The sequence below is a fragment of the Oncorhynchus tshawytscha genome, linkage group LG31, assembly GCF_018296145.1.
Source record: "Oncorhynchus tshawytscha isolate Ot180627B linkage group LG31, Otsh_v2.0, whole genome shotgun sequence".
Taxonomy (NCBI): Eukaryota; Metazoa; Chordata; class Actinopteri; order Salmoniformes; family Salmonidae; genus Oncorhynchus; species Oncorhynchus tshawytscha.
Window position 1 is genome coordinate 23,735,871 of NC_056459.1, and position 27,553 is coordinate 23,763,423.

General features: G+C 43.3%; 2 protein-coding genes across 4 annotated transcripts in view; one reads left to right on the forward strand and one right to left on the reverse strand.

Annotated features, from left to right (window-relative positions):
- LOC112229222 (epsilon-sarcoglycan-like) overlaps positions 1–26,085 on the reverse strand; it is a 31,317-nt gene extending 5,232 nt beyond the window's left edge. For 2 of the 3 annotated variants that reach the window (XM_042310433.1, XM_042310431.1), the window contains exons 1-9: positions 25,926–26,085; positions 15,218–15,340; positions 14,799–14,956; positions 11,417–11,489; positions 7,036–7,234; positions 4,199–4,361; positions 3,520–3,734; positions 2,946–2,972; positions 1,642–1,827 (exon numbers count right to left, since the gene is read on the reverse strand). In XM_042310433.1, coding sequence (XP_042166367.1) covers positions 1,642–1,827; positions 2,946–2,972; positions 3,520–3,734; positions 4,199–4,361; positions 7,036–7,234; positions 11,417–11,489; positions 14,799–14,956; positions 15,218–15,340; positions 25,926–25,962 — 1,181 coding nt within the window. In that variant the 5' untranslated portion in view covers positions 25,963–26,085. The remainder of the gene's footprint in view (positions 1–1,641; positions 1,828–2,945; positions 2,973–3,519; positions 3,735–4,198; positions 4,362–7,035; positions 7,235–11,416; positions 11,490–14,798; positions 14,957–15,217; positions 15,341–25,925) is intronic. The other variant, XM_042310432.1, reaches the window with a different exon arrangement.
- LOC112229482 (neurabin-1) overlaps positions 24,067–27,553 on the forward strand; it is a 106,617-nt gene continuing 103,130 nt past the window's right edge. The window contains exon 1 of the mRNA XM_042310429.1: positions 24,067–24,417. The gene's annotated coding sequence lies outside the window, so the exon portion shown is untranslated. The remainder of the gene's footprint in view (positions 24,418–27,553) is intronic.

Sequence of the window (27,553 nt, forward strand, 5' to 3'; positions counted from 1 at the left end):
CTCTGTGTGTTGGGACACCCCAGCCACTCGGTGTGTTTGGACACCCCAGCCACTCGGTGTGTTTGGACACCCCAGCCACTCTGTGTGTTTGGACACTCCAGCCACTCGGTGTGTTTGGACACCCCAGCCACTCTGTGTGTTTGGACACCCCAGCCACTCGGTGTGTTTGGACACCCCAGCCCCTCTGTGTGTTTGGACACCCCAGCCACTCGGTGTGTTTGGACACCCCAGCCACTCGGTGTGTTTGGACACCCCAGCCACTCGGTGTGTTTGGACACCCCAGCCACCCGGTGTGTTTGGACACCCCAGCCACTCTGTGTGTTTGGACACCCCAGCCACTCTGTGTGTTTGGACACCCCAGCCACTCTGTGTGTTTGGACACTCCAGCCACTCTGTGTGTTTGGACACCCCAGCCACTCTGTGTGTTTGGACACCCCAGCCACTCGGTGTGTTTGGACACCCCAGCCACTCTGTGTGTTTGGACACCCCAGCCACTCTGTGTGTTGGGACACCCCAGCCACTCGGTGTGTTTGGACACCCCAGCCACTCGGTGTGTTTGGACACCCCAGCCACTCTGTGTGTTTGGACACTCCAGCCACTCGGTGTGTTTGGACACCCCAGCCACTCTGTGTGTTTGGACACCCCAGCCACTCGGTGTGTTTGGACACCCCAGCCCTCTGTGTGTTTGGACACCCCAGCCACTCGGTGTGTTTGGACACCCCAGCCACTCGGTGTGTTTGGACACCCCAGCCACTCGGTGTGTTTGGACACCCCAGCCACCCGGTGTGTTTGGACACCCCAGCCACTCTGTGTGTTTGGACACCCCAGCCACTCTGTGTGTTTGGACACCCAGCCACTCAGCAGCCACTCTGTGTGTTTGGACACCCCAGCCACTCGGTGTGTTTGGACACCCCAGCCACTCGGTGTGTTTGGACACCCCAGCCACTCTGTGTGTTTGGACACTCCAGCCACTCTGTGTGTTTGGACACCCCAGCCACTCTGTGTGTTTGGACACCCCAGCCACTCGGTGTGTTTGGACACCCCAGCCACTCGGTGTGTTTGGACACCCCAGCCACCCGGTGTGTTTGGACACCCCAGCCACTCTGTGTGTTTGGACACCCCAGCCACTCTGTGTGTTTGGACACCCCAGCCACTCTGTGTGTTTGGACACCCCAGCCACTCTGTGTGTTTGGACACCCCAGCCACTCTGTGTGTTTGGACACCCCAGCCACTCGGTGTGTTTGGACACCCCAGCCACTCGGTGTGTTTGGACACCCGAGCCACTCGGTGTGTTTGGACACCCCAGCCACTCGATGTGTTTGGACACCCCAGCCACTCGGTGTGTTTGGACACCCCAGCCACTCTGTGTGTTTGGACACCCCAGCCACTCGGTGTGTTTGGACACCCCAGCCCCTCTGTGTGTTTGGACACCCCAGCCACTCGGTGTGTTTGGACACCCCAGCCACTCGGTGTGTTTGGACACCCCAGCCACTCGGTGTGTTTGGACACCCGAGCCACTCGGTGTGTTTGGACACCCCAGCCACTCGATGTGTTTGGACACCCCAGCCACTCGGTGTGTTTGGACACCCCAGCCACTCGGTGTGTTTGAACGGACACCCCAGCCACTCAGCCAGGACTCACGTCTGTGTCTGCATCAGGGGCATGCTTGTTGTCTCGTAGTTGTCTGGGTGTATGGGGGGCACCACCTCTTCACTTTGGCTGAAGACAGGCAGGGTGGAGAGGGGCCAGGAGATCTCCCTGTTCTTAGACATGCTCCGCAGCTCCTTGGTCGACTTCTGGATGGAGCTGTGATGCACTAACTGGATACTGAGGAGAGAAGAGACGGGCAGAAAATAAATCAATCATATTTAAATAATACAGAAATAGATCTTAAGTCTTAAAGTGGTACTTTGGCAGTCAGATGTAGTCATGGATACCATTTGTATGTCTTTGTGTCCAGTATGGAGGAAGTCAGAGGTAGTTTGTTAATGCAATGACTGGAAGTCTATGGGTATCTGATAGCATTCAGTAGGCACCCATATACTTCCAGTCTTTGTGCTAACACTAATTAGCGTTGGCTTGCAAAACTACCTCTAACTATGAGACACAGAGACATACAAATGGTATCCATGAGTTCATCTGACCCTGGGGAAGTAGATATCCGGACTCATTGTATCCCTTGTTGTATCCTTAACATCGCAGTCAACACGCACACTCTAGTGTACTGTACACACATGCATTAAGGTATATATTATATAGGAAATATTTTGTAGACCAACAGCATAAAGAGTGTTTCTCTTTGACAGGAGGGAACTGTTTTGTTGTTACTATTGGTTATTTGGCTGCTGAGTCTAATGGGGTTTGTTTGAGAGTGTCTCCACTCCCTCTTATGCTGTCATACTCACTCTCTTTTCTCCCCCCTCTCTCTGTTTCTCTCTCCCCCTCTCCCGATCTCTGTCTCTCTCCCTTCCCCCTTCTCTCTCCACCCTCCCTATCTCTCTCCTCCTCTCTCTCCCCCTTTCCCCCTGTCTCTGTGTCTCTCACACTCTCTGTCTCTGCCTCCCTCACCTCCTCTCTGTCTCTGTAAACAACACTGGTCTGATATTTCTCTGCTTCAGGTACAGAACTATATAAATTCTCCTTAACCACAGATGTAGGGTAAGATTACTGTATCTCCCAATCCTCCCCCATTAGAGGTGGTGAATCAATATCTGGCCCTGGATCAGTTAAGGTTGACTTCCATTCTAACACCTCCCTGCAGCTTTGAGCAGCTCATTGGATGACGGGATGTAAAACACACAGATGACAGTATGAATGGACATGAGGATGTCACCATGGCGATTTGAAAGCAAAAGGTGAAAGGGCAAATTATTTGAAGGGGGAATCCAAACTAAGAGGAACCAAAACTCTAAATAAAAAAAACACAGGAGAGAATTAACACTTACTCTGGTGTTTGCATGTTTCTTTTATCCCTAGAAACAAAACAAAATTAATGAATTAAATACTAATATTAATAGTTAAAAGACATTCACACAGACGCGAATGGAGAGCACGTGATGTTGGATGGATGAATGGTGCGGGCGAAGGAACAAACAGTACTTCATGGACACACTGAGTGGTGGGTGGAGGGACACAGTCTCTCTCAGCCTGTAAATGAGGGTTGGAGGAGCAATATAATGGTTGATTGACCATCAATGTCATAATGATTATGCTAATAACCATCAAGATGAATATGGGAAATCAAAGCTGAGACAGAACAGTGTAACGTATGGAGAACATACATCGACCATAAGACTGGATGGTCATTGACAAGCTGTGCTTCCAGAATATTAAACCTCTTGACGTCCATCTATAGTGACTAAGTAGCACAACTAAACATCCCTTAACTGACTGGGCCTGTGACACTGCACTCAGAGTAATCAGTCTATCCCTCAGGATCTGAGAACCCCTACGTGACAACTAGAAAGAAAAGTGTTTGTGTGTGTCTGTTTCTGTCAGAAGTGAAAGCAGCACACTTACACCCCTTCCCGCCGGCAGCACATGGAGTAACCCAGGACGCTGAAGAGGACCATGGCCACGGCCGAGGGCACCGCCAACGTGATGAGGAAGTCGGCAAAGAAGTCCCTGCTCTTCAGAGACTCTGGCGGGGGGTTGTACCCCCCGATGTCAGGCAGGACCCCCGTCCCTGGGTCTGGACGATTACTGTGGATCATGATCATCTTGGTGATGTCCACCTGGAGAAGACAGAGGTTCAATCAGCACTTCATTTACTATAGATATTAGGGTGGTAAATTCTGGTAATTTCCCCAAAATTGAGACGTTTTCCAGAAATCCCAGTTTGAGGATTCCCATTTCCTTCTTATTCCCTCCAGATTTCAGCCAAATACATGTTCAAATATACCTAAATGTAATTTTTCTTATGGCGAATGTGGAATGGCTTCTCCAAATACATGATGCTACTGTCAATGTAAAAAAGCACATAGCTTGTGAACAACAATCAACAACACCTCAGAATCTCTGATCTATAAAAATGTGTGTGTGTGTGTTTTACATTGTTTGTCTGTTTGGCATAGTTTTGTGTGGGTTTGTGTGTGTGTGCATATGACACTACAAAAACACACTACAATTTTTGAAAGGCATGGTCAGAGAACAGGTCAAGAGGTCACACCATGGTTCCAGGGTCCTGTCTAGTCCTCACCAGATTGATCTTACACCAGTCGATGTCGAACTGGGCTCTGAACTTCTTGTCACAGCTAATGACAGGCTCCATCTCCTGGCTGCAGCGGAGCTGGTTCTGGGAGTTCTCCACCTCCCTCAGGCAGGAAGAGAACTGCACGTCAGCTCCCACCATCACATACACACTGGAGAGGGAGGCAGTGACTTAGACACTGTCTTATAATACAGGTGGCTGGTGGCCCCTTAATTGTGGAGGACGGGTTCATTTTAATGGCTGGAACGGAATAATTTCAATGGTACCAAGCAAATCAAGAATGTGGTTTCCGGGTGTTTGATAACATTCCATTGACTCCATTCCAGGTATTATTATAAGCCGTCCTATCCTCAGCAGCCTCCTGTGGTTTACAGGTATAATGACAGACAGACAGTTAGTGGTATATCTGATAATACAGGTATAATGACAGACAGTGGTATATCTGATAATACAGGTATAATGACAGACAGACAGTGGTATATCTGATAATACAGGTATAATGACAGACAGACAGACACACAGTGGTATATCTGATAATACAGGTATAATGACAGACAGTTAGTGTTATATCTGATAATACAGGTATAATGACAGACAGACAATGGTATATCTGATAATACAGGTATAATGACAGACAGGCAGTGGTCTATCTGATAATACAGGTATAATGACAGACAGACAGACAGACAATGGTATATCTGATAATAGAGGTAGAATGACAGACACACAGTGGTATATCTGATAATACAGGTATAATGACACAGACAGACAGACAGTGGTATATCTGATAATACAGGTATAATGACAGACAGACAGTGGTATATCTGATAATACAGGTATAATGACAGACACACAGTGGTATATCTGATAATACAGGTAAAATGACAGACAGGCAGTGGTATATCTGATAATACAGGTATAATGACAGACAGACAGTGGTATATCTGATAATACAGGTAAAATGACAGACAGGCAGTGGTCTATCTGATAATACAGGTATAATGACATACAGACAGTGGTCTATCTGATAATACAGGTATAATGACAGACAGACAGTGGTCTATCTGATAATACAGGTATAATGACAGACAGGCAGTGGTCTATCTGATAATACAGGTATAATGACAGACAGACAGACAGACAGACAGACAGACAGACAATGGTATATCTGATAATAGAGGTAGAATGACAGACACACAGTGGTATATCTGATAATACAGGTATAATGACACAGACAGACAGACAGTGGTATATCTGATAATACAGGTATAATGACAGACAGACAGTGGTATATCTGATAATACAGGTATAATGACAGACACACAGTGGTATATTTGATAATACAGGTATAATGACAGACACGCAGTGTTATATTTGATAATACAGGTATAATGACAAACAGACAGTTAGTGGTATATCTGATAATACAGGTAAAATGACAGACAGTTTGTGGTATATTTGATAATATTGTTATGACTAGGTGAATCTTAAGGCCAAGATGTAGATGTACAGTGCATGCACACTCACATGTGCACACACGTGCAGTCACACACACACACTGGGGAGGAAGGATTTTAACACCTTAATCTACACACAAACACGCAAGCGCATTAGAGGTAGATGAGAGGACGATTTAACAGCTAGGTTACACAGTCATATCTTGCTAACCACTCACATACACTTTCACAATCCCACTATGAACCACATAGTGTTTTCCCCCTCCTGTCTCGGTCAGCATGGAGAGCTTCCTGATATTGTACTGTCAGGGAATCTTAGCCCTGCTGGCCAAGTCTTTCTATGGGGCTCTCCTCTACCTTTATCTTCCCAAATGGGGGCCATGCATGTTACAATGTATGAACAACATGACAATTCATGTGGGGATTCATTCTCTCTGACTGCTACAAACAGCCTGCCAGTGTCTCTCTGAGGCTGTAATGTCTAATACACTCAGTGTGTTGATCTGGATCGCTCCCTCTGTCTCTCTCTCTTCCTCTCTCTCTCTCTGCCTCTCTTTGCCTTTCACCCTCCCTCTTTCACTCTCTCTCTCCGCCTCTCACTCTCCCTCTTTCACTCTGCCTCTCCCTCTCTGCCTCTCCCTCTCTCACTCTCCCTCTCTCCTCTCTCTCTCACACACACACTCTCTGCATTCCAATTAAAGGAAACCTCAGCAGGATGCGACAGTGAGACAGGCTGTAAAGTGAGAAGAAAGGATGGGACTTTTTACATTAAGGTCATGCATTGCATAAGCATATTTAAGTGCATGTTTGTGTTGCAACTGATGCACAAAATGTTATGAAGGTGCTTATTCAAAATACAAGACTTAGATCATGACTGTAGACAAGGCATTCTAAAGCTGCTATAGTACTTTCTGAGGATGAATATTTAGGTAACAAACCATCCTGTTATGTCTTACATCTACCAGGCAATATTTAAATTCATCATCAACCTCTCTCTTGTTTCTGTAAGGGCTGAAGATAATGTACTTGAAGTCATCATCTGCTTTCAACTGAAGATACTTGAATGAATCATCCTCTATCAACTGGAGATACTTGAATTCATCATCCTCTTTCAACTAAAGATACTTCAATTCATCAATTCATCAAACTATGTATCAAACTGCTCTGATCCTGTAAGGGCTGCAGAGGGTGACCCTGTCCCTCACCCCTCTGAGGTTGTTGATGGGCAGGAGAACTGTCCAGGGCTGAGGTGATGTTGATATGTAAATTTATCCTCATACTCGGTTAAACCATGTTTTGAACTGTGCTAAAGAGGGTCACTCTCACCCATAGAGAGATGTGTTTCTAATTCTATTTCTATGCCCTCACCCCTCTTTGAGGTTGTTTATGGGCAGGGGAACACGTCCGCCCCTGTCCAGGGCTGAGGTGATGTTGACGGCGTTGAGGCGTTCGGGCTGCCACACGTTCTTCACTGCCCCTAGGAAGTCTCCCAGAACCTCGCTTGCCAACATCTCCTCCACATTCATGTTCTTTATGTAGAACTCTGCCTGGTACGGCAGTGGGTACTCTGAGAGAGGGAGAGAGTAAGGGAGCGAGGGACGGAGGGAGACAGAGAGAGCGAGGGAGAGAGGGGAAGAGAGAGATTACAGATACAGAATCTGTTCATTTTGTGTGTTTTGTGTGTTTATTAATTTACACAGATGTGAGTACCGCATTATAAGGTGTTAACTTGATTTAGAAATTGTCGGTTTGGTTGAGTGTGTTGTGTTGCCCTTCTAGGGGATGTCATTGTGGATATGTGAATGATATTCAGCCACTCTTGAAAGAAATTGAAATAGGAGCTTTTGGGCCTTTTAGTCTTTATCAGGAATTTAGGACTGTGGCGGTCATGAAATGTTGTCAGCTGGTGATTGTCAAGCAAATAACTGCCGGTCTCACGGTAATTGACCCTTAAAACCTCTTAAGTCGACCCCCTACTTTTTCGAACATTCTGTTAAAAATCGCGCAACATTTCGGCGTCCTGCTACTCATGCCAGGAATATAGTATATGCATATGATTAGTAATGTGTGGATAGAAAACACTCTCACGTTTCTAAAACTGGTTAAATCACCGCTGTGACTATAACAGAGCGTCTGTTTCATCGAAAAGCGCAAGAAAAACTGATCACTGAAAACTGAAAAAAATATCCATGCGCCACTTGCATGTATTGTATAAGGGGCACGAAATTAAATGGGGCCGAGATTGCAAGTCCTACAGCTTCCACACGATGTCGCCAGTCTTGTCAATTGCCTTCTCGTTGTTTCTTGGTCAAACGAGTTAGAGAGACCACTTTCCATCCGGTCTCCGACAGGAAGTTTTGGAAGAGAGATTTCGGAACATGATTTGAAATCGTGGAGCTATTGAATACACATCGCCTCGTGATCAATTTGATAGATTATTAACGTTTACTAATACCTAAAGTTGGATTACAAAAGTATTTCGAAGTGTTTTGTGATAGTTTATCGTCAACTTTTTTAATTTAAAAAAATGACGTAGCGTTTTGAAACTGTGTTTTTTTCTGAATCACACAGTTTCCATAGATGGATATTTTGGGTATATATGGACCGATTTAATCGAAAAAAAGACCCAATAGTGATGTTTATGGGACATATAGGAGTGCCAACAAAGAAGCTCGTCCAAGGTAATGAAAGTTTTATATTTTATTTCTGCTATTTGTGTAGCGCCGGCTACGCGAATTCTTTTGTTTACGTCGCCTTCAGGTATTTCGGGGTGTTGCATGCTATCAGATAATAGTTTCTCATGCTTTCGCCGAAAAGCATTTTAATAATCTGACTTGTTGGCTAGATTCACAACGAGTGTAGCTTTAATTCAGTACCCTGCATGTGTGTTTTAATGAACGTTTGAGTTTTAACGAGTGCTATTAGCATTTGGCGTAGCGCATTTGCATTTGCTGATGGCTAGATGGGACGATTGCGTCTCGGGTCGACGCAAGAGGTTTTAACTAACATAAACACATTTAGCATTTACTGGCTTCCGCGAATAGCCTACAAGCCACTGATACAGACCTCTACATTTTAAAATGTCTAATAAATCCATGTAATATAGCCTATACCATCACAATAAATCCATTATTTATTTTAGATTTTAGGTCTAAAGAAACATGATATAAAGAAAATGCAGTCTATTTCAGAAGAAAATAATTGCATACTTTGAGTTGTCTTTACTCTGATATAGTCCCATGTAGCTCAGTTGGTAGAGCATGGTGCTTGCAATGCCGGGGTTGTGGGTTCAATTCCCAAGGATGACCAATATGATTTTTTTTTTTTAAATGTATGCACTCGCTCTGGATAGGAGTGTTTACTAAAATGTAGATGTTAGACCCTGATATAGCTGTAGATTACACAAGTTAATTTAGCAGACAAGATTTGCCTAGAATTCCATGGCATTAATTTATAGTATGAAGAATACAATTGAACAGAGCTGAATAAAATAGAAAGAATATTTTCTCCAAATGATTTGATGGAGTGTCACATGTGGCTATTTTGTGTTGAGTGGTTAACAAAGAAGCAGGTCCTCCTATATGCTTCATTTAGGGTTATTTATGCAACTTTAGTTGTGATACAAACGTTGGGCTGTATGTTTTGAAGTTTAGTACATTCTGCATGATGCGACTCTAATGATGATTTGAAAACAGTTGCATGAAAGGCATGAGCTCTGCTTTGTTTCTTGTGCAGGCTTCACACACTTAAGGACTCGAATTTCCCAGTGGCATCCCCTTTCTGTGGCCACAATGCCCCCTAAAATAATCCATGCCTTTTGAGGCCAGTAGCTGTTGTGCACTTTGGCTGAATATAATAATTATAATTCCCTTCTCCCGGCTGCATGCTCCGAAGCACTCACATGGCTCTCTCAGAAATCTAAGTTCTTATTAACCAATGCCCGTCGCGTGATTGGGTCCTTCTCACAGGCTACAAGTGAAGACAGACATATCGGGGACGTGTGCGTCCTTATCGAATTTCGAGGTGCATATTGAAGATGTTGGAAGAACTGTCCACATTTACTTTTCGTCAGCCAACAAGATGAGTAAGCCTAACGAACAGCAAAAGCTCGAGCCTATGTCAATCTACTATCCCCCATAGTACAAAAGTTTATCTATTCTATTCTGTGCAAGAAATAAATATTCCAAACATAGTCTGGGACAGTTGTGGGATGCGATAGATCCCAAATTAATACAACCACGATCATAAAAACCCCCCGGTTAAAATCAATTAGGTTGATGCAACAGGTCAGAACGTTTAGCTTAAAATGTTGCTAAACTATTAGGCTATTTCCTCACATTATAAGCGCAGCAATGCACACACGGCAGCAGGCTATAAGCACAAATGTTCCAAAATGCAATCAATTAGCAGGAAAACACCATTCTCAAAGGTGACCACAAATCTGATTATGCATGTAATGCTTTTATTAAAAAGGTGCATTTTTATGGTGAAAATGATCTTCACCAAACTTGAAACTCGCGTGCTGCTTATGTATACCAGTTAGGCTCTACACTCGTTGTAAAGCGTATTAATGTGCTTAATTTTAAGATTTTTTTTGGTTGTGATACAAACCTTATCAAAACATATAGGCCTATTGGCTAGGCTACATGAGGTGTGCAACTAGGGTAGCCTAGGCGGCAGGTAGCCTAGTGGTTAGAGCGTTGGACCAGTAACCAAAAGGTTTCTGTATTGAATCCCTGAGCTGACAAGGTAAAAATCTGTTTTGCTCCTGAGCAAGGCAGTTAACCCTCTGTCTGCCGAAGACGTGGATGTCGATTATGGCAGCCCCCATCACCTCCCTGATTCAGAGGGGTCGGGTTAAATGCGGAAGACACATTTCAGTTGAATGCATTCAGTTGTACAACTGACTAGGTATCCTCCTTTCCCTATGATGTGAAAAAGTTGTAAAAAAAAGGCATGCAATATTTCTTGCCTTACTGCACACAAGCTGAGCATCATTCACAAGTGATGAATTAATATTGTCACCCATCAGACTATTTTTGATTTAATCTTGTCTTAACATATATTAAATAGTATATGTTTGAAATTTGTTTTGATTTAGAATGGACTGTTATCATGCACCAGTCTCGGAACAAGGACAGGGGAAAAAATACATGTTATCTATGCACTTAAATAGGGAATGGAGGACATTCATGCCAGCCAGGTAGGTTTATACTGCTGTTGTAAAGAGAAGCAACGTGCATAATGTTAGGAAAGTTGAGAAATACATATGTTGATCTAGCCTAAACAAAGCTGATGGGCTCCTCCTCTTTTTAATAGAGGCCATCAAAACTCTGTTTTTTGTCACGCAATTGCATAGCCTATAGAAATTTTGCACAACATGAATTCATGGCTCTAATGAAGTGTTTGATTAGATTTTTGATTATATTTGCATCGATGTCAGAGTGATTAGAGGGACAATAGAGTGCTGAGTACCAGGCAGTTAGCAAGTTTGGTAGGCTACTAATGACCATCAGCGGCATCAGAGCTTGGAGAAGCCTGATTACTGTGACTAAACGGTCACGTGGAATTTGACTGCCATCATGACTCGTGACCGCCGGTGTGGCAGTAATGCGGTCACCGTGGCAACCCTAATCAGGATTCATGGGGGTGTCATCATTGAAGGTGACCCTTTAGATTTCAATAAAGAACATCCTGCTTAATAATCTCCTCACTAAGCCTGTCCTTTGTCTCTCTCTCTCTTTCTTACCTTCTGTGGACATGATGTTTATGACCAAGTTGTGCCGGGCCGTTTCGAAAGTGCGTCTGTTATAGGCAATAATCTGGAACACATAAGGGGAAAAGTTTAAGCCCAGATCAGTGCAGCTTACGCCGCAGGCTGAGGCTCGCTGGCGAGGTCTGAGCCAGATGCAAACATATACCATAGTAGAAGGCTCAGAGGAAAGCGGGACTTGGGGTACTGCCATCCTATAGGAACATTCCTACAAGGAACATAAAGCCTTTGGGAATATGCTACAGTAGGTTAGGTACAGATAAGCCTGAAACACATAATGGTCGAAGCCTGCCTGTACCTTACAGACTAGACATGTCTAAAACCCTAGGAAAAAGCTATATCACAACCATATGACAGCTACTATGAGCAAAAAACACATTGTTCTACCTGTTGGACTATCTACTGTAAATAATAACTAACCACTACTATGATTATTACAGGTTGTGCCGACATACAGTACCAGTCAGAAGTTTGGACACACCTACTCATTCCAGGGTTTTTCTTTATTTTGACTATTTTCTGCATTGTAGAATAATAGTGAAGACATCAAAACTATGAAATAACACATATGGAATCATGTAGTAACCCAAAAAGTTTTGAACAAATCTAAATAAACGGAAACTTTTCAGGACCCTGTCTTTCAAAGATAATTTGTAAAAATCCAAATAACTTCACTGATCTTCATTGTAAAGGGTTTAAACACTGTTTCCCATGCTTGTTCCCATACTTGTTCAATGAACCATAAACAATGAATGAACATGCACCTGTGGTCGTTAAGACACTAACAGCTTACAGACAGATGGCAGGCAATTAAGGCCACAGTTATGAAGACGTAGGACACTAAAGAGGCCTTTCTACTGACTCTGAAAAACACCAAAAGAAAGATGCCCAGGGTCCCTGCTCCTCTGCGTGAACATACCTTAGGCATGCTGTAAGGAGGCATGAGGACTGCAGATGTGGCCAGGGCAATAAATTGCAATGTCCGTACTGTGAGATGCCTAAGACAGCGCTACAGGGAGACAGGACGGACAGCAGATCGTTCTCGCAGTGGCAGACCACGTGTAACAACACCTGCACAGGATCGGTACATCTGAACATCACACCTGCGGGACAGGTACAGGATGGCGGCAACAACAACTGCCCGAGTTACCCCAGGAACGCACAATCCCTCCATCAGTGCTCAGACTGTCCGTAATAGGCTGAGAGAGGCTGGACTGAGGGCTTGTAGGCCTGTTGTAAGGCAGGTCCTCACCAGACATCACCGGCAACAACGTCGCCTATGGGCACAAACCCACCGTCGCTGGACCAGACACAGGACTGGCAAAAAGTGCTCTTCACTGACGAGTCGCGGTTTTGTCTCACCAGGGGTGATGGTCGGATTTGCGTTTATCGTCAAAGGAATGAGCGTTACAGCGAGGCCTGTACTCTGGAGCGGGATCAATTTGGAGGTGAAGGGTTCGTCATGGTCTGGGGTGGTATCTCACAGCATCATTCGACTGAGCTTGTTGTCATTGCAGGCAATCTTAACACTGTGCGTTACAGGAAAGACATCCTCCTCCCTCATGTGGTACCCTTCCTGCAGGCTCATCCTGACATGACCCTCCAACATGACAATGCCACCAGCCATACTGCTCGCTCTGTGCATGACTTCCTACAAGACAGGAATGTCAGTGTTCTGCCATGGTTAACGAAGAGCCCGGATCTAAATCCAATTGAGCACATCAGGGCCTGTTGGATCGGAGGGTGAGGGCTAGGGCCATTCCCCCCAGAAATGTCTGGGAATTTCCAGGTGACTTGGTGGAAGAGTGGGGTAACATCTCACAGCAATAACTGGCATATCTGCTGCAGTCCAAGAGGAGGAGATGCACTGCAGTACTTAATGCAGCTGGTCGCCATACCAGATACTGACAGTAACTTTTGATTTTGAACCCCCCCCTTTGTTCAAGGACACATTATTCCATTTCTGTTAGTCACATGTCTGTGGAACTTGTTCAGTTTATGTCTCAGTTGTTGAATCTTGTCATGTTCATACAAATATTGACACATGTTAAGTTTGCTGAAAATAAACACAGTTGACAGAGAGAGGACGTTTCTTTGTTTGCTAAGTTTATATTCTATATTTGATTCTCCAAAGTAGCCAACCTTTGCCTTGATGACAGCTTTGCGCACTCTTGGCATCATTACAACACTGTATATAGACATATTATTTGAAATGTCTTTATTCTTTTGGAATTTTTGACATTTTTGTAAGTGTAATGTTTACTGTACATTTTTTGTTGTTTATTTCACTTTTGTTTATGATCTATTTCACTCTCTTTGGCAATGTAAACATACAGTTGAAGTCCGAAGTGTACATACACCTTAGCCAAATACATTTAAACTCAGTTTTCACAATTCCTGACATTTAATCCTAGTAAAAATTCCCTGTATTAGGTTATAGTTAGGACCACCACTTTATTTTAAGAATGTGAAATGTCAGAATAATAGTAGAGAGAATGATTTATATGAGCTTTTATTTCTTTCATCACATTCCCAGTGGGTCAGAAGTTTACATACTCTCAATTAGCATTTAGTAGCAATGCCTTCAAAATGTTTAACTTGGGTCAAACGTTTCAGGTAGCCTTCCACAAGCTTCCACAATAAGTTGGGTGAATTTTGGCCCATTCCTGACAGAGCTGGTGTAACTGAGTCAGGTTTGTAGGCCTCCTTGCTCGCACATGCTTTTTCAGTTCTGCCTACAAATGTTCTATAGGATTGAGGTCAGGGCTTTGTGATGGCCACTCCAAGACCTTGACTTTTGGTTAGGTCAAGGTGTGATTTGGGTGGGCATTCTAGTTTTCTATTTCTTTGTTGGCCGGGTAGGGTTCCCAATCAGAGGCAGCTGTCTATTGTTGTCTCTGATTGGGAATCATACTTAGGAAGCCTGTTTTCCACCCTAGTTTGTGGGAATTTGTCTTTGTATAGTTGCTGTTTAGCACTACAGAGCTTTACAGTCGTTTATATTTTGGTGTTCATTTAATGAAGTACGATGAACACTTTCCACGCTGCGCTTTGGTCTCACTCATTCAACGACGGACGTAACAATTATAAGTGAAATAATCTGTAAACAGTTGTTGGAAAAACGGATTGTGTCATCCACAAAGTAACTGACTTGCCAAAACTATAGTTTGTTAACAAGAAATTTGTGGAGTGGTTTTAAAAAACGAGTTTTAATGACTTCAACTTAAGTCTATGTAAACTTCCGACTTCAACTGTATGTTTCCCATGCCAATACAGCCCCTTCAATTGAATTGGAATTGAGAGAGAGCTCTGCAGACAATATACTCCAGCTGCATTAGCAGTAAATGGAGCCACACACCTCTATGATGGTGGCCTTGCCCACGTGTTCGGCAGTGGGGGATCCGTAGAGCACCCCATCGCTGTGTGAGGTTCTCTGGATGTAACGCAGCCAGCCTGGCCGGTCTGGGTAGCCCATCAGGTTGGTGTTGAAGGTGATGGGGTCGTTGCTGGAATCCCCTGTACGGACAGACGTTGGTACATGTACAATAAACGCACCCAGCCTAGTAGTTAGTCAACTAGACCCTGATAGTGTGAGATGTAAATGCTACTCTGGCACTGACATTTATGCATTTACTGTATTGTAGCTTAGCTAAATATGTTATTACCGACTAGATGAGTATTTATTATTAGTATTAATAATAAATAGGTACTAGTAGTAATAGTAAAATGAGTCATCTGGTTATTATTGAATTGAGTGATCCAATGAGGAACACAGACCAGGTTTGGGATAGGGGGGAAACTCTCCTTTGAAGTGCTCTCTCTCCAGGACGTGGACAAACAGCACACCTGCAGACGGGTAAACATTCCGGTCGGCGTGCAACGTCGACAGGATGGTGACCACTGTAGCACAGAGAGAGAGAGGACACCGAGGTAATTAGCTGGGGGTCCTGTGTGTGGGGGAGGCAATGCGTGTGTGTCATCATCATTACAGCCCCTACCAACGGCATTCAGGAGGGAAAAAATGTCCCTTTCCAAGGTGAAAATCTCCATCATGTGTACATTGTTCAAGTTCTTTGTTTCTGGCCATAGTGTAATCAAACCCACAAATGCTGATGCTCCAGATACTCAACTAGTCTAAAGAAGGTCAGTTTTATTGGTTCTTTAATCATAACAACAGTTTTCAGCTGTGCTAACATAATTGCAAAAGGGTTGTCTCATGATCAATTAGGCTTTTAAAATTATAAACTTGGATTAGCTTACACAACATGTCATTGGAACACAGGAGTGAAGGTTGCTGATAATGGGCCTCTGTACGCCTATGTAGATATTCCATTAAAAATCAGCCATTTCCCTCTACAATAGTACTTTACAACATTAACAATGTCTACACTATATTTCTGATCAATTTGATGTTATTTTAATGGACAAAAAAAAACTTTTTCTTTCAAAAACAAGGAAATGTCTAAGTGACCCCAAACCTTTGAACGGTAGTGTATGAGCTTAGTTCAACTGTCGTACCCCATCAGAACCCACATTTTTGTCAACAATGTACATGATTAAAAGTATCATCTTAATGTAATGGATGGTCAGTCCTTTCATCCATACCTCTGTCTATTCATTTGAGAGTGGTTATATTTCACCAGCCCCATTCCTCAGCTTTTTTGTTGTTTCAACCCGATTCCCACTTTAATTGATCTAGAAATCTATTTGGAGGCTGCTGGCTAAATTGGGACAGCTGGTACATACGTTTTGTTTCCTTGCCAAACACGGCCAGTAGTATATAGCCAGAGAAGTTTAAGCTATTCAGTCTGGTCTTTGATATAGGCCGAGCCTAGTGGTGATGAGTGCAGGAACAGTCAGCCAGGCTACAGTTGACCTGTCAGTAGTTATTAAAGGCCTATGATATCAGGAACCAGAGAGTCGGAGTGCCAGAGCAGTGAATGGTTGTCAACGGCAGTAGGGAGCTGCAGTACTGGGACTCAGTCAGCCTCTTAAAGATACAGTCTGGGATTCCAACAACCAAACAGCTGCCCCGCCCCGCCTCTTATTTTGGTAAACAGCTGTCGGATGGGGGTTCTAAAAGGGTTAGACAGTTTTGCTCAGCTCATTTATAAGTTATGTTCCACAATAATGAATGGCTATATATAATGAATTTAAAAGTTTTAAAAAATGATCCCAATCCCAGACTGTTCTGGAACCTAGCGTACCTTCTTCTCTGTCTCATACTCCCTGACTCCATTATACCACAACCTACTGTTTAGACCCTCTCCACTTAGAACACAAACACACATATTCTTTATTCAGGAAGTGTTGCAGAGGCAAATGGAAGCTCTTAAGATGGTTTATGCAAGATAGAGCTAGAGGTGTTGTGTGCCATTACTCTCTTTCCCCCCTCCTCTCTCCTCCCCCTCTTCTTCTCTGGTTTGACAGTGTTTCTCTTTCTCTACCTCTTCTACCTCCCCCTCCTCCCCCTCTTCTTCTCTGGTTTGACAGAGCGTTTCTCTTTCTCTCTTTTTCCCCTCCCTCCTCTAGTGGAGCTACGTCTTTTATCACTATGGGAAAGGGAGTGCGCTGGGAAGGGAGGGAGGGGGTAGAACTGCAGTACAGTGTGTGTGTGTATGTGTGTGCGTGTGTGTGTCAAAGAGAGAGACAGCTCCACTGTTCATTACTGCAGACAAATAACTTAAATTCCATTAGCAGGAAATGGAGCCCGGAAGAGATGAACATATACTACATGACCAAAGGTATGTGGACACCTGCTTGTCAAACATCTCATTCCAAAATCATGGGCATTAATATGGATTTGGTCCCTCACTTTGCTGCTATAACAGCCTTCACTCTTCTGAAGGCTTTCCACTAGATGTTGGAACATTGCTGCGGGGACTTGCTTACATTCAGCCACAAGAGCGTTAGTGAGGTCGGGCACTGATGTTGGGCGATTAGACCTGGCTCGCAGTCAACGTTCCAATTCAATTCAAATCAAATTTGTCACATACACATGGTTAGCAGATGTTAATGCGAGTGTAGCGAAATGCTTGTGCTTCTAGTTCCGACAATGCAGTAATAAACCAACAAGTAATCTAACCTAACAATTCCACAATAACTACCTTATACACACAAGTGTAAAGGGATGAAGAATATGTACATAAAAATATATGAATGAGTGATGGTACAGAACAGCATAGGCAAGATGCAGTAGATGGTATAGAGTACAGTATATACATATGAGATGAGTAATGTAGGGTACGTAAACATAAAAGTGGCATAGTTTAAAGTGGCTAGTGATACATTTTTCCATACATTTTTCCATTATTAAAGTGGCTGGAGTTGATTCAGTATGTTGGCAGCAGCCACTCAATCTTAGTGGTGGCTGTTTAACAGTCTGATGGCCTTGAGATAGAAGCTGTTTTTCAGTCTCTCGGTCCCTGCTTTGATGTACCTGTACTGACCTCGCCTTCTGGATGATAGCGGGGTGTACAGGTAGTGGCTCGGGTGATTGTTGTCCTTGATGATCTTTACGGCCTTCCTGTGACATCGGGTGGTGTAGGTGTCCTGGAGGGCAGGTAGTTTGCCCCCGGTGATGCGTTGTGCAGACCTCACTACCCTCTGGAGAGCCTTGCGGTTGTGGGCGGAGCAGTTGCTGTACCTGGCGGTGATACAGCCCGACAGGATGCTCTCGATTGTGCATCTGTAAAAGTTTGTCAGTGCTTTTGGTGACAAGCCAAATTTCTTCAGCCTCCTGAGGTTGAAGAGGCGCTGCGCCTTCTTCACCATGCTGTCTGTGTGGGTGGACCAATTCAGTTTGTCTGTGATGTGTACGCCGAGGAACTTAAAACTTACAACCCTCTCCCCTACTGTCCCGTCGATGTGGATAGGGGGGTGCTCCCTCTGCTGTTGTTTGATGGAGTTGAGGTCAGGGCTCTGTGCAGGCCAGTCAAGTTCTTCCACACCGATCTCGACAAACCATTTCTGTATGGATCTCACTGTGTGCACGAGGGCATTGTCAAGCTGAAACTGGAAAGGGCCTTCCCCAAACTGTTTCCACAAAGTTGGAAGCAAAGAATAATCTAGAATGTCAATGTATTGTATGCTGTAGCATTATGATTTCCCTTCACTGGAACTAAGGGGCCTAGCCCGAACCATGAAAAACAGCCCCAGACCATTATTCCTCCTCCGCCAAACTTTACAGTTGGCACTATGCATTCGGGCAAGTAGCGTTCTCCTGGCATCTGCCAAACCCAGATCCGTCCGTCGGACTGCCAGATGAAGAAGCATGATTCATCATTCCAGAGAACCCGTTTCCACTGCTCCAGAGTCCAATGGTGGCGAGATTTATGCCAAACCAGCCGACGCTTGACATTGTGATCTTAGTCTTGTGTGAGGCTGCTTTGCCATGGAAACCCATTTCATGACACTCCTGACGAACAGTTATTGTGCTGACGTTGCTTTCAGAGGCAGTTTGGAACTTGGTAGAGAGTGTTGCAACCGAGGACAGATGATTTTTACGCGCTTCAGTACTTGCTTGACGGTCCCATTCTGTGAGCTTGTGTGGCCTACAACTTTGTGGCTGAGCCGTTGTTGCTCCTAGACGTTTCCACTTCACAATAACAGCACTTATAGTTGCCCGGGGAAGCTCTAGCAGGTAAGAAATTTGACGAACTGACTTGTTGGAAAGGTGGAATTCTATGATGGTGCCATGTTGAAAGTCACAGAGCTCTTCAGTGTAGGCCATTCTGCTGCCAATGTTTGTCTATGGAGATTGCATGGCTGTGTGCTCGATTTTATATACAGTGGGGAGAACAAGTATTTGATACACTGCCGATTTTGCAGGTTTTCCTACTTACAAAGCATGTAGAGGTCTGTAATTTATATCATACGTACACTTCAACTGTGAGAGATGGAATCTAAAACAATTTTTTTTAAAGTAATTTCAAGTAAGATTTTTAAGTAATTCATTTGCATTTTATTGCATGACATAAGTATTTGATCACCTACCAACCAGTAAGAATTCCAGCTCTCACAGACCTGTTAGTTTTTCTTTAAGAAGCCCTCCTGTTCTCCACTCATTATCTGTATTAACTGCGCCTGTTTGAACTTGTTACATGGATAAAAGACACCTGTCCACACACTCAATCAAACAGACTCCAACCTCTCCACAATGGCCAAGACCAGAGAGCTGTGTAAGGACATCAGGGTTAAATTGTAGACCTGCACAAGGCTGGGATAGGCTACAGGACAATAGCAAGCAGCTTGGTGAGAAGGCAACAACTGTTGGCGGATTTATTAGAAAATGGAAGAAGTTCAAGATGACACTCAATCATCCTCGATCTGGGGCTCCATGCAAGATCTCACCTCGTGGGGCATCAATGATCATGAGGAAGGTGAGGGATCAGCCCAGAACTACACAGCAGGACCTGGTCAATGACCTGAAGAGAGCTGGGACCACAGTCTCAAAGAAAACCATTAGTAACACACTATTCCGTCATGGATTAAAATCCTGCAGCGCGCGCAAGGTCCCCCTGCTCAAGCCAGCGCATGTCCAGGCCCGTCTGAAGTTTGCCAATGACCATCTGGATGATCCAGAGGAGGAATGGGAGAAGGTCATGTGGTCTGATGAGACAAAATTAGAGCTTTTGGTCTAAACTCCACTCGCCGTGTTTGGAGGAAGAAGAAGGATGAGTACAACCCCAAGAACACCATCCCAACCGTGAGGCACGGAGGTGGCAACATCATTCTTTGGGTATGCTTTTCTGCAAAGGGGACAGGATGACTGCACCCTATTGATGGGAGGATGGATGGGGCCATGTATCGCGAGATCTTGGCCAACAACCTCCTTCCCTCAGTAAGAGCATTGAAGATGGGTCGTGGCTTGGACTTCCAGCATGACAACGACCCGAAACACACAGCCAGGGCAACTAAAGAGTGGCTCCATAAGAAGAATCTCAAGGTCCTGGAGTGGCCTAGCCAGTCTCCAGACCTGAACCCAATAGAAAATCTTTGAAGAGGGCTGAAAGTCCGTATTGCCCAGCGACAGCCCTGAAACCTGCAGGATCTGGAGAAGGTCTGTATGGAGGAGTGGGCCAAATATGATAAAAATTACAGACTTCTACATGCTTTGTAAGTAGGAAAACCTGCAAAATCGGCAGTGTATCAAATACTTGTTCTCACCACTGTACCGTACCTGTCAGCAACGGGTATGGCTGAAATAGCCTCATCCACTAATTTGTAGGGGTGTCCACATTAGAGTTCGACCGATTAAGATTTTTCAACGGCGATACCGATTATTGGAGGACCAAAAAAAGCCGATACCGATTAGCCGCCCGTTTTTTGAAATGTATTTGTAATACTGACAATTACAGCAATACTGAATGAACACTTATTTTAATATAATACATTAATACATAACAATTTAGCCTCAAATAAATAATTAAACTTGTTCAATTTGGTTTAAATAATGCAAAAACAAAGTGTTCGAGAAGAAAGTAAAAGTGCAATATGCCATGTAAGAAAGCTAACGTTTAAGTTCCTTGCTCAGAACATGAGAACATATGAAAGTTGGTGATTCCTTTTAACATGAGACTTCAATATTCCAAGTTAAGAGGTTTTAGGTTGTAGTTAATATAGTATTTATAGGACTATTTCTCTCTATACCATTTCTATTTCATATACCTGTGACTATTGGATGTTCTTATAGGCACTTTAGTATTGCCAGTGTAACAGTATAGCTTCTGTCCCTCTCCTCCCCCCTACCTGGGCTTGAACCAGGAACACATCGACAACAACCACCCTCGAAGCAGCGTTACCCATCGCTCCACAAAAGCAGAGCAAGGGGAACAACCACTCCAAGTCTCAGAGCGAGTGACGTTTGAAACACTATTAGTGCACACCCCGCTAACTAGCTAGCCATTTCACATCAGTTACACCAGCCTAATCTCGGGAGTTTATAGACTTGAAGTCATAAACAGCGCAATGCTTGAAGCACAGCGAAGAGCTGCTGGCAAAACGCACAAAAGTGCTGTTTGAATGAATGCTTACGAGCCTGCTGCTGACACAATTTCACCTGGTTAATATTGCCTGCTAACCTGGATTTATTTTAGCTAAATATGCAGGTTTAAAAATATATACTTCTGTGTATTGATTTTAAGAAAGGCATTGGTGTTTATGGTTAGGTACAGTCGTGCAACGATTATGCTTTTTTCGCAAATTAGCTTTTGTTAAATCCTCCCCCTGCGTTGCATCGATTATATGCAACGCAGGACATGCTAGATAAACTAGTAATATCATCAACCATGTGTAGTTAACTAGTGATTATGATTGATTGATTGATTGTTTTTTATAAAATAAGTTTAATGCTAGCTAGCAACTTACCTTGGCTTCTACTGCTTTCGTGTAATTGGCAGGCTCCTTGTGGAGTGCAATGAGAGGCAGGTGGTTAGAGTGTTGGACTAGTTAACCGTAAGGTTGCAAGAATCCTGGAGCTGACAAGGTAAAAATCTGTCGTTCTGCCCCTGAACAAGGCAGTTAACCCACCATTCCTAGGCCGTCATTGAAAATAAGAATGTGTTCTTAACTGACTTGCCTAGTTAAATAAAGGTGTAAAAACAATTGTTTAAAAAAAATCAGTGTCCAAAAATACCGATTTCCGGTTGTTATGAAAACTTGAAATCGGCCCTAATTAATCGGCCATTCCGATTAATCGGTCGACCTCTAGTCCACATACTTATGTAAATATAGTGTAGGTCCCTACTCCCTACTGGAAAACATGTTACCATCATCATCTTCCTTCTTCATCATCGTTATGACATACTGGGAGATTTGGGCCGCTTTCCCGGACACAGATTAGGCCTAGTCCTAATTGGACTAAAAATCACTTTCAATGGAGAATGAACATACTTTCTAGTCCAGTACTAGACTTAATCTGAGTCTGGGAAACTGGAGAAAAATAAACACAAGAGTCCACAAAGGGTTTAAACCACTCTGGGACAGAAGAGATTACAGACAGCACAGTCAGATTACGCTAGCCTACGTCCTATCCAGTACACACAGTTGTCTGAAGCCCATTCAAAATCAGACTGTGAACAAATGTCTCAATGGACTTTGACTACTTTAACCAAACAGATCTAGGATCCCCATCTGAATCAAAACACTAAACATTAAAGTGTCCCAGATATCTTTTGTCCCCGGGGACCTGGTCACAGAAAAAGGCGGTCAATGATCTAAACGGTTGTATAGATGTGAAATAATCACACGCTTGGGATCAGTGGACTGTGACGAAGACATAGAAATAGAACCGGCCCAGCAACCGCTAACCTGCCCGGCAACCACTACTGAACATTGAGCTATGATCTAGGCTACTCCTGTAGTTGGCTGAATGTTCCAATACACCAGTACACCATAAAACTAATGTTGCATCCCAAATGGCACCATATTCCTTACATAGTGCGCTGTCCCTATGGGCCCTGGTCAACAGTAGTTCATGGTATAGGGTGACATTTTGGGAAGCAGCCCAGGTCTGTCAGTGACCCTCTCTTAAATCACACTTAAGTATATTATTCTATTAGGCGTCACACTACAAATCCCATGGTGGTCACAGCCGCAGCCAAGGTCAAGCATCGACCCTTCCTTTCAGAGATGCTTGATGCGGTTTAATTAACACACATTGCCCACAGACGTGTCAGCCCATAGAATGAGACTTACTAGAATGGAAATCCCCATTCAAGTCAACATTCCAAATTCAATTTCTATGTGTCAGCCCAGATGGCCTTTCCCAGGTCGCCGTCAGTCTATTTCTTAGAGGCTCCAAGAGGGCTGCATCCTAACTTGCACCCTATTCCCTACATAATGCAATACACTCTTAGAAAAAAAGGTGCTATCTAGAACCTAAAAGGGTTCTTAGCTGTCCCCATAGGAGAACCATTTTGGTTCCATGTAGACCTGGAACCCAAAAGGATTCTACTTTGGGAACAGCCAAAGAACCATTTTGGAACCCTTTTTTCTGAGAGAATACTTTTGACCAGAGCCACATGTGCCCCGGTAAAATGTAGTGCAGTAGCCTATATTGGTAATAGGGGGGCATTTGAAACGCATTTGAGAGACTCCAGCCAAAGAAAGCAGATATAATTTGCTAATTTAATGACAGGCCGTGCTAATAGCATCAGATCTGCTTACACCTGGATCTGTGGGCACAGCAAGGCCTTCTGGAGATGATGAACCAACAGCCTACTCTAATACATCACCCATTAATGGTTAATGCTAAACTCCCTAACCACGAGATAATCCCACGGGAGCCATCACACGCACACACATACAAACATACTAACACACACACACACACACACTCACATGCATATAGGCTAGTGTACACACACACAAAACACACACACACCTTGCCATGTTCCCTTGCTGCAGATCACTAACAGAATGGATAACCCTTCTTTTATGCATTTATGGACCAACCCGACCTTGGGCACACAGCAGCCTCAGCCAAAAATAGTCTTTATTAATGTCATTGGCCACACAGAAAAAAAGAGCTTGTCTCCTGAAAGGCTGGCTAGGCAGCAAGGGGATGTCCTCTGTCCTGTTATTCTTTCCAATCAGCAGTGTAAGGTGGAGGAAGGTGGATCAGTCTGTAATTTCCGGTCAGGGGGAATGCATGTGCATTTAGTTCTCATTAAAACTACACAGACTTATGGTAGCGCTATTAGATTTGATCTAGCCTTTGGTCTCTCTCTCTAGACTGGAGTGATCCTACATGGAAGTGAAACTGTGCTCTGTGTCTGCCTCTATAGGCAGTGATCCTACCTGGAAGTGAAACTGTGCTCTGTGTCTGCCTCTATAGGCAGTGGTTGCTAGCAGGGGAAACTGTGCTCTGTGTCTGCCTCTATAGGCCGTGGTCACTAGCAGGGGAGGACCACAGCAAACTCAGACGTCCCTACTCTACCTAACCTGAACTTGGAGCACAACCATTCTGGACTAAGGTAACAATGAGCATATTTTTTCGTTCCAGGGAATGGGGTCTTTTGGAGAAGTTAAGAAAGAAGAAGTAGGCTGTTGTCTGGGATTTTCAAAATGTTATTATTTTCTTGGTCTCTCGTTAGGCGGGCTCTATAGGTTGACGATATCGTTGCATTAAAAACTCAGTGAGCATCAACATTTTAACTATCAACTGAAAGTCTCTTAACAATACAAAGGTTATAGTAGTTAGGTAACCAAGCAAAGGCTAATTTACAGTAAACTCGAATTTACAGTAAACTTGAATTTACAGCCTCTCTAAATAATACAGTTATGGCTAGTCATGATTAGACTGTGACTCAAGAAATTGAAAACAACCGAAGAGAACAGATTACAAACAAAGCATAAGAGGTTACACCACAGTCTGTTACATTCAAGACAAATGTGTCCATTAATGGGGAACTATTTGAGCATATCTTCATGTTATGATGAGCGGCTGGGCTCAGTGGGGAGTCACAAGATATGCACCACTGCACATGCCCACTCACCGTCTTGAGGGCAGTTCTCTGCTTCAAACCCAGATTATCCTGTAGTTGGCTATTTCTTCCAATCACATCATAATAATGTGTGACACGGGAGACAAGCACAATGAAAACTTAATAGGCCAACAAACACAAACAAAAGTAATATTTTAAACCTTTTCTCAAACTGATTAGAATATGTTTGCAAAACAATTACTATTCACATTAAATTAAAATATAATTTTAATTCAAACACTGAATGCCTCCCTCTAATGTCTAGCACATCTAGCTAGATACGATGCACAATTCATCAATTCCCAACGTTGCAGCTGTGATGAAATAATATTCACGTGGTGAGGAAAGATGTTTTCACACGTGATTACTATAGTATTCAATATGGCTTTTGTAGCCTAGGCTACATATAGCAGACTAAACTCCACTCCAGGCTACATGTCATGCCAAAATATGAGAAATGCATATGAGAAATATATGAGAAATGCAAGATGAAGAGTAACATCTTCTCATGAATTGCAGGACTGATGACATACTGTAGCACAGACGTACTAGGTGTATTAATATTGGTAGTTTATTATACATGTGTAACACCTGGGCTAGATAAGGTGATACGTTGTGTCAGTGAAACAGAATGTTGGAGGAACATGCTAACCAACAACACATCCTTGGAGGAATAGCAACATTGTTGCAAAATAACGTTAATGGTAAAATAGTTCTATTGTAGCTACTAATAACTAACAATACCATATCCTAAATAGCTCGTTTGCTATCTAGATAAATAGAAGTAGATTTAAACGACAAGGCACCTTTTTCCCTGAATAACTTGATAGCAAGCTAACGTTAGCTATTTGTTCCATGACAGTGTGAAGAAATGACGAGCCCACCAACCACATAGCTGTACCATGCTAGCTTGCTACTAGCTAACATAACATGAAACATAACATAACATGAAAAGGCGTGCATATTTCTCAATATTTCCATTTTAAATCTATACATACCCATATAAATCCATATAGGAACAACCGTTGTGTCCATTTTTCATTGGAGTCAGGGGTGAATTTTACATGGAAAAATATGTTTTTCTCATCGCTAGTGGTTTGACAGCCATAACAAGCATCCCTGAAATTCCAGCCTCCGCCTCCTCCTTCCCGAGCGCTTTCATTGGTTGGAACATCTGGCGCAGAAACTGGAAAATAAAATGAGCAGTCAAACGATAATCTATAGCAAATTATGCAAATCAGTGGGGCAACTCCTATCATAAAAATGGGAATGATGCAATTTCATCTAAGTTAAAAAGCATCACAATTTCAATTTACATAATCGAGTCACTAAAACAACGATCTGTCCGTCTGTGTTTCTGACTGTCTGTCTCTCTCTCTCTTTCTCTCACTCACTCACTCACTCACTCACTCACTCACTCACTCACTCCCTCCCTCCTCTCTCTCCCTCTCTCAATTCAATTTCAATTTAAGGGGCATGGGAAACATATGTTATTGGCATGGGAAACATATGTTTACATTGCCAACCAAGTGAAATGGATAATAAACAAAAGTGAAATAAACAATAAAAAATAACATTAAAAATTACACTCTCAAAAGTTCAAAAATAATAAAGATATTTCAAGTGTCATATTATGTCTATATACAAATAGTTAAAGTACAAAAGGGAAAATAAATAAACATACATTTCGGTTCTATTTACAATGGTTTTTGTTCTTCACTGGTGGCCCTTTTTTTGCGGCAACAGGTCACAAATCTTGCTGCTGTGATTTCACATTGTGGTATTTCAGCCAATAGATATGGAAGTTTATCAAAATTGGATTTGTTTTCGAATTCTTTGTGGGTCTGTGTAATCTGAGGGAAATATGTGTCTCTAATAGGGTCACACATTTAGCAGGAGGTTAGGAAGTGTAGCTCAGTTTCCACCTAATTTTGTGTGCAGTGGACAAAAAAAATGGTGGAAACTGAGCTGCACTTCCTAACTGCCTCCCTCGCTCTGTGCCTTGCTTCTAAAATTATGTAGATGTGATATTGACCCTGCGTGACCAACACAACCCCTCCATCCCTACCACCCCTCCTTGCAATGTGTAAGTCCAACTGTAAAGAGGGCAGTGAGATGTCTGAGAAGTCTATTAAAATCTGTTCTCCCCCTGTGGTGAACCAGAGCAGACAGATGGCCATGCTCAGCCCCTCAGCCCCCTTTCCTCTTTGGGCTATTCAGCTCAGACAAGGGTCCTGAAGAAGGAAGAAAGGGTCAGTCACTCTTAAAGGCCCAGTACAGTTAAAATTCCTGTTTTTCTGTGTTTTGGATCATATTGTGAAACAGCTGATGAAACTAACACTGTAAAAGTCTGAAAATATTTGATCCGTGTTATTTTCTGGTTGAAAATCCAATATACACAGGACCGTCTAATTAGCAGGTTTGCATGGGCGGGGGTTTCGGCTATCCATGGTGACATCATCATGCAGTAAATTAGTTAATAGTCAAATAAAAAACGTAGTTCCAAACCTTTCTACCAATGACAGAACGTTTTCAGCCCCCCCCACTCAGATCACTCCCAGACAGTCCAACAAAATTATTTTTTGCCCATTTTAATGGAAATCTATTACAGTAAGGTACTTAATTG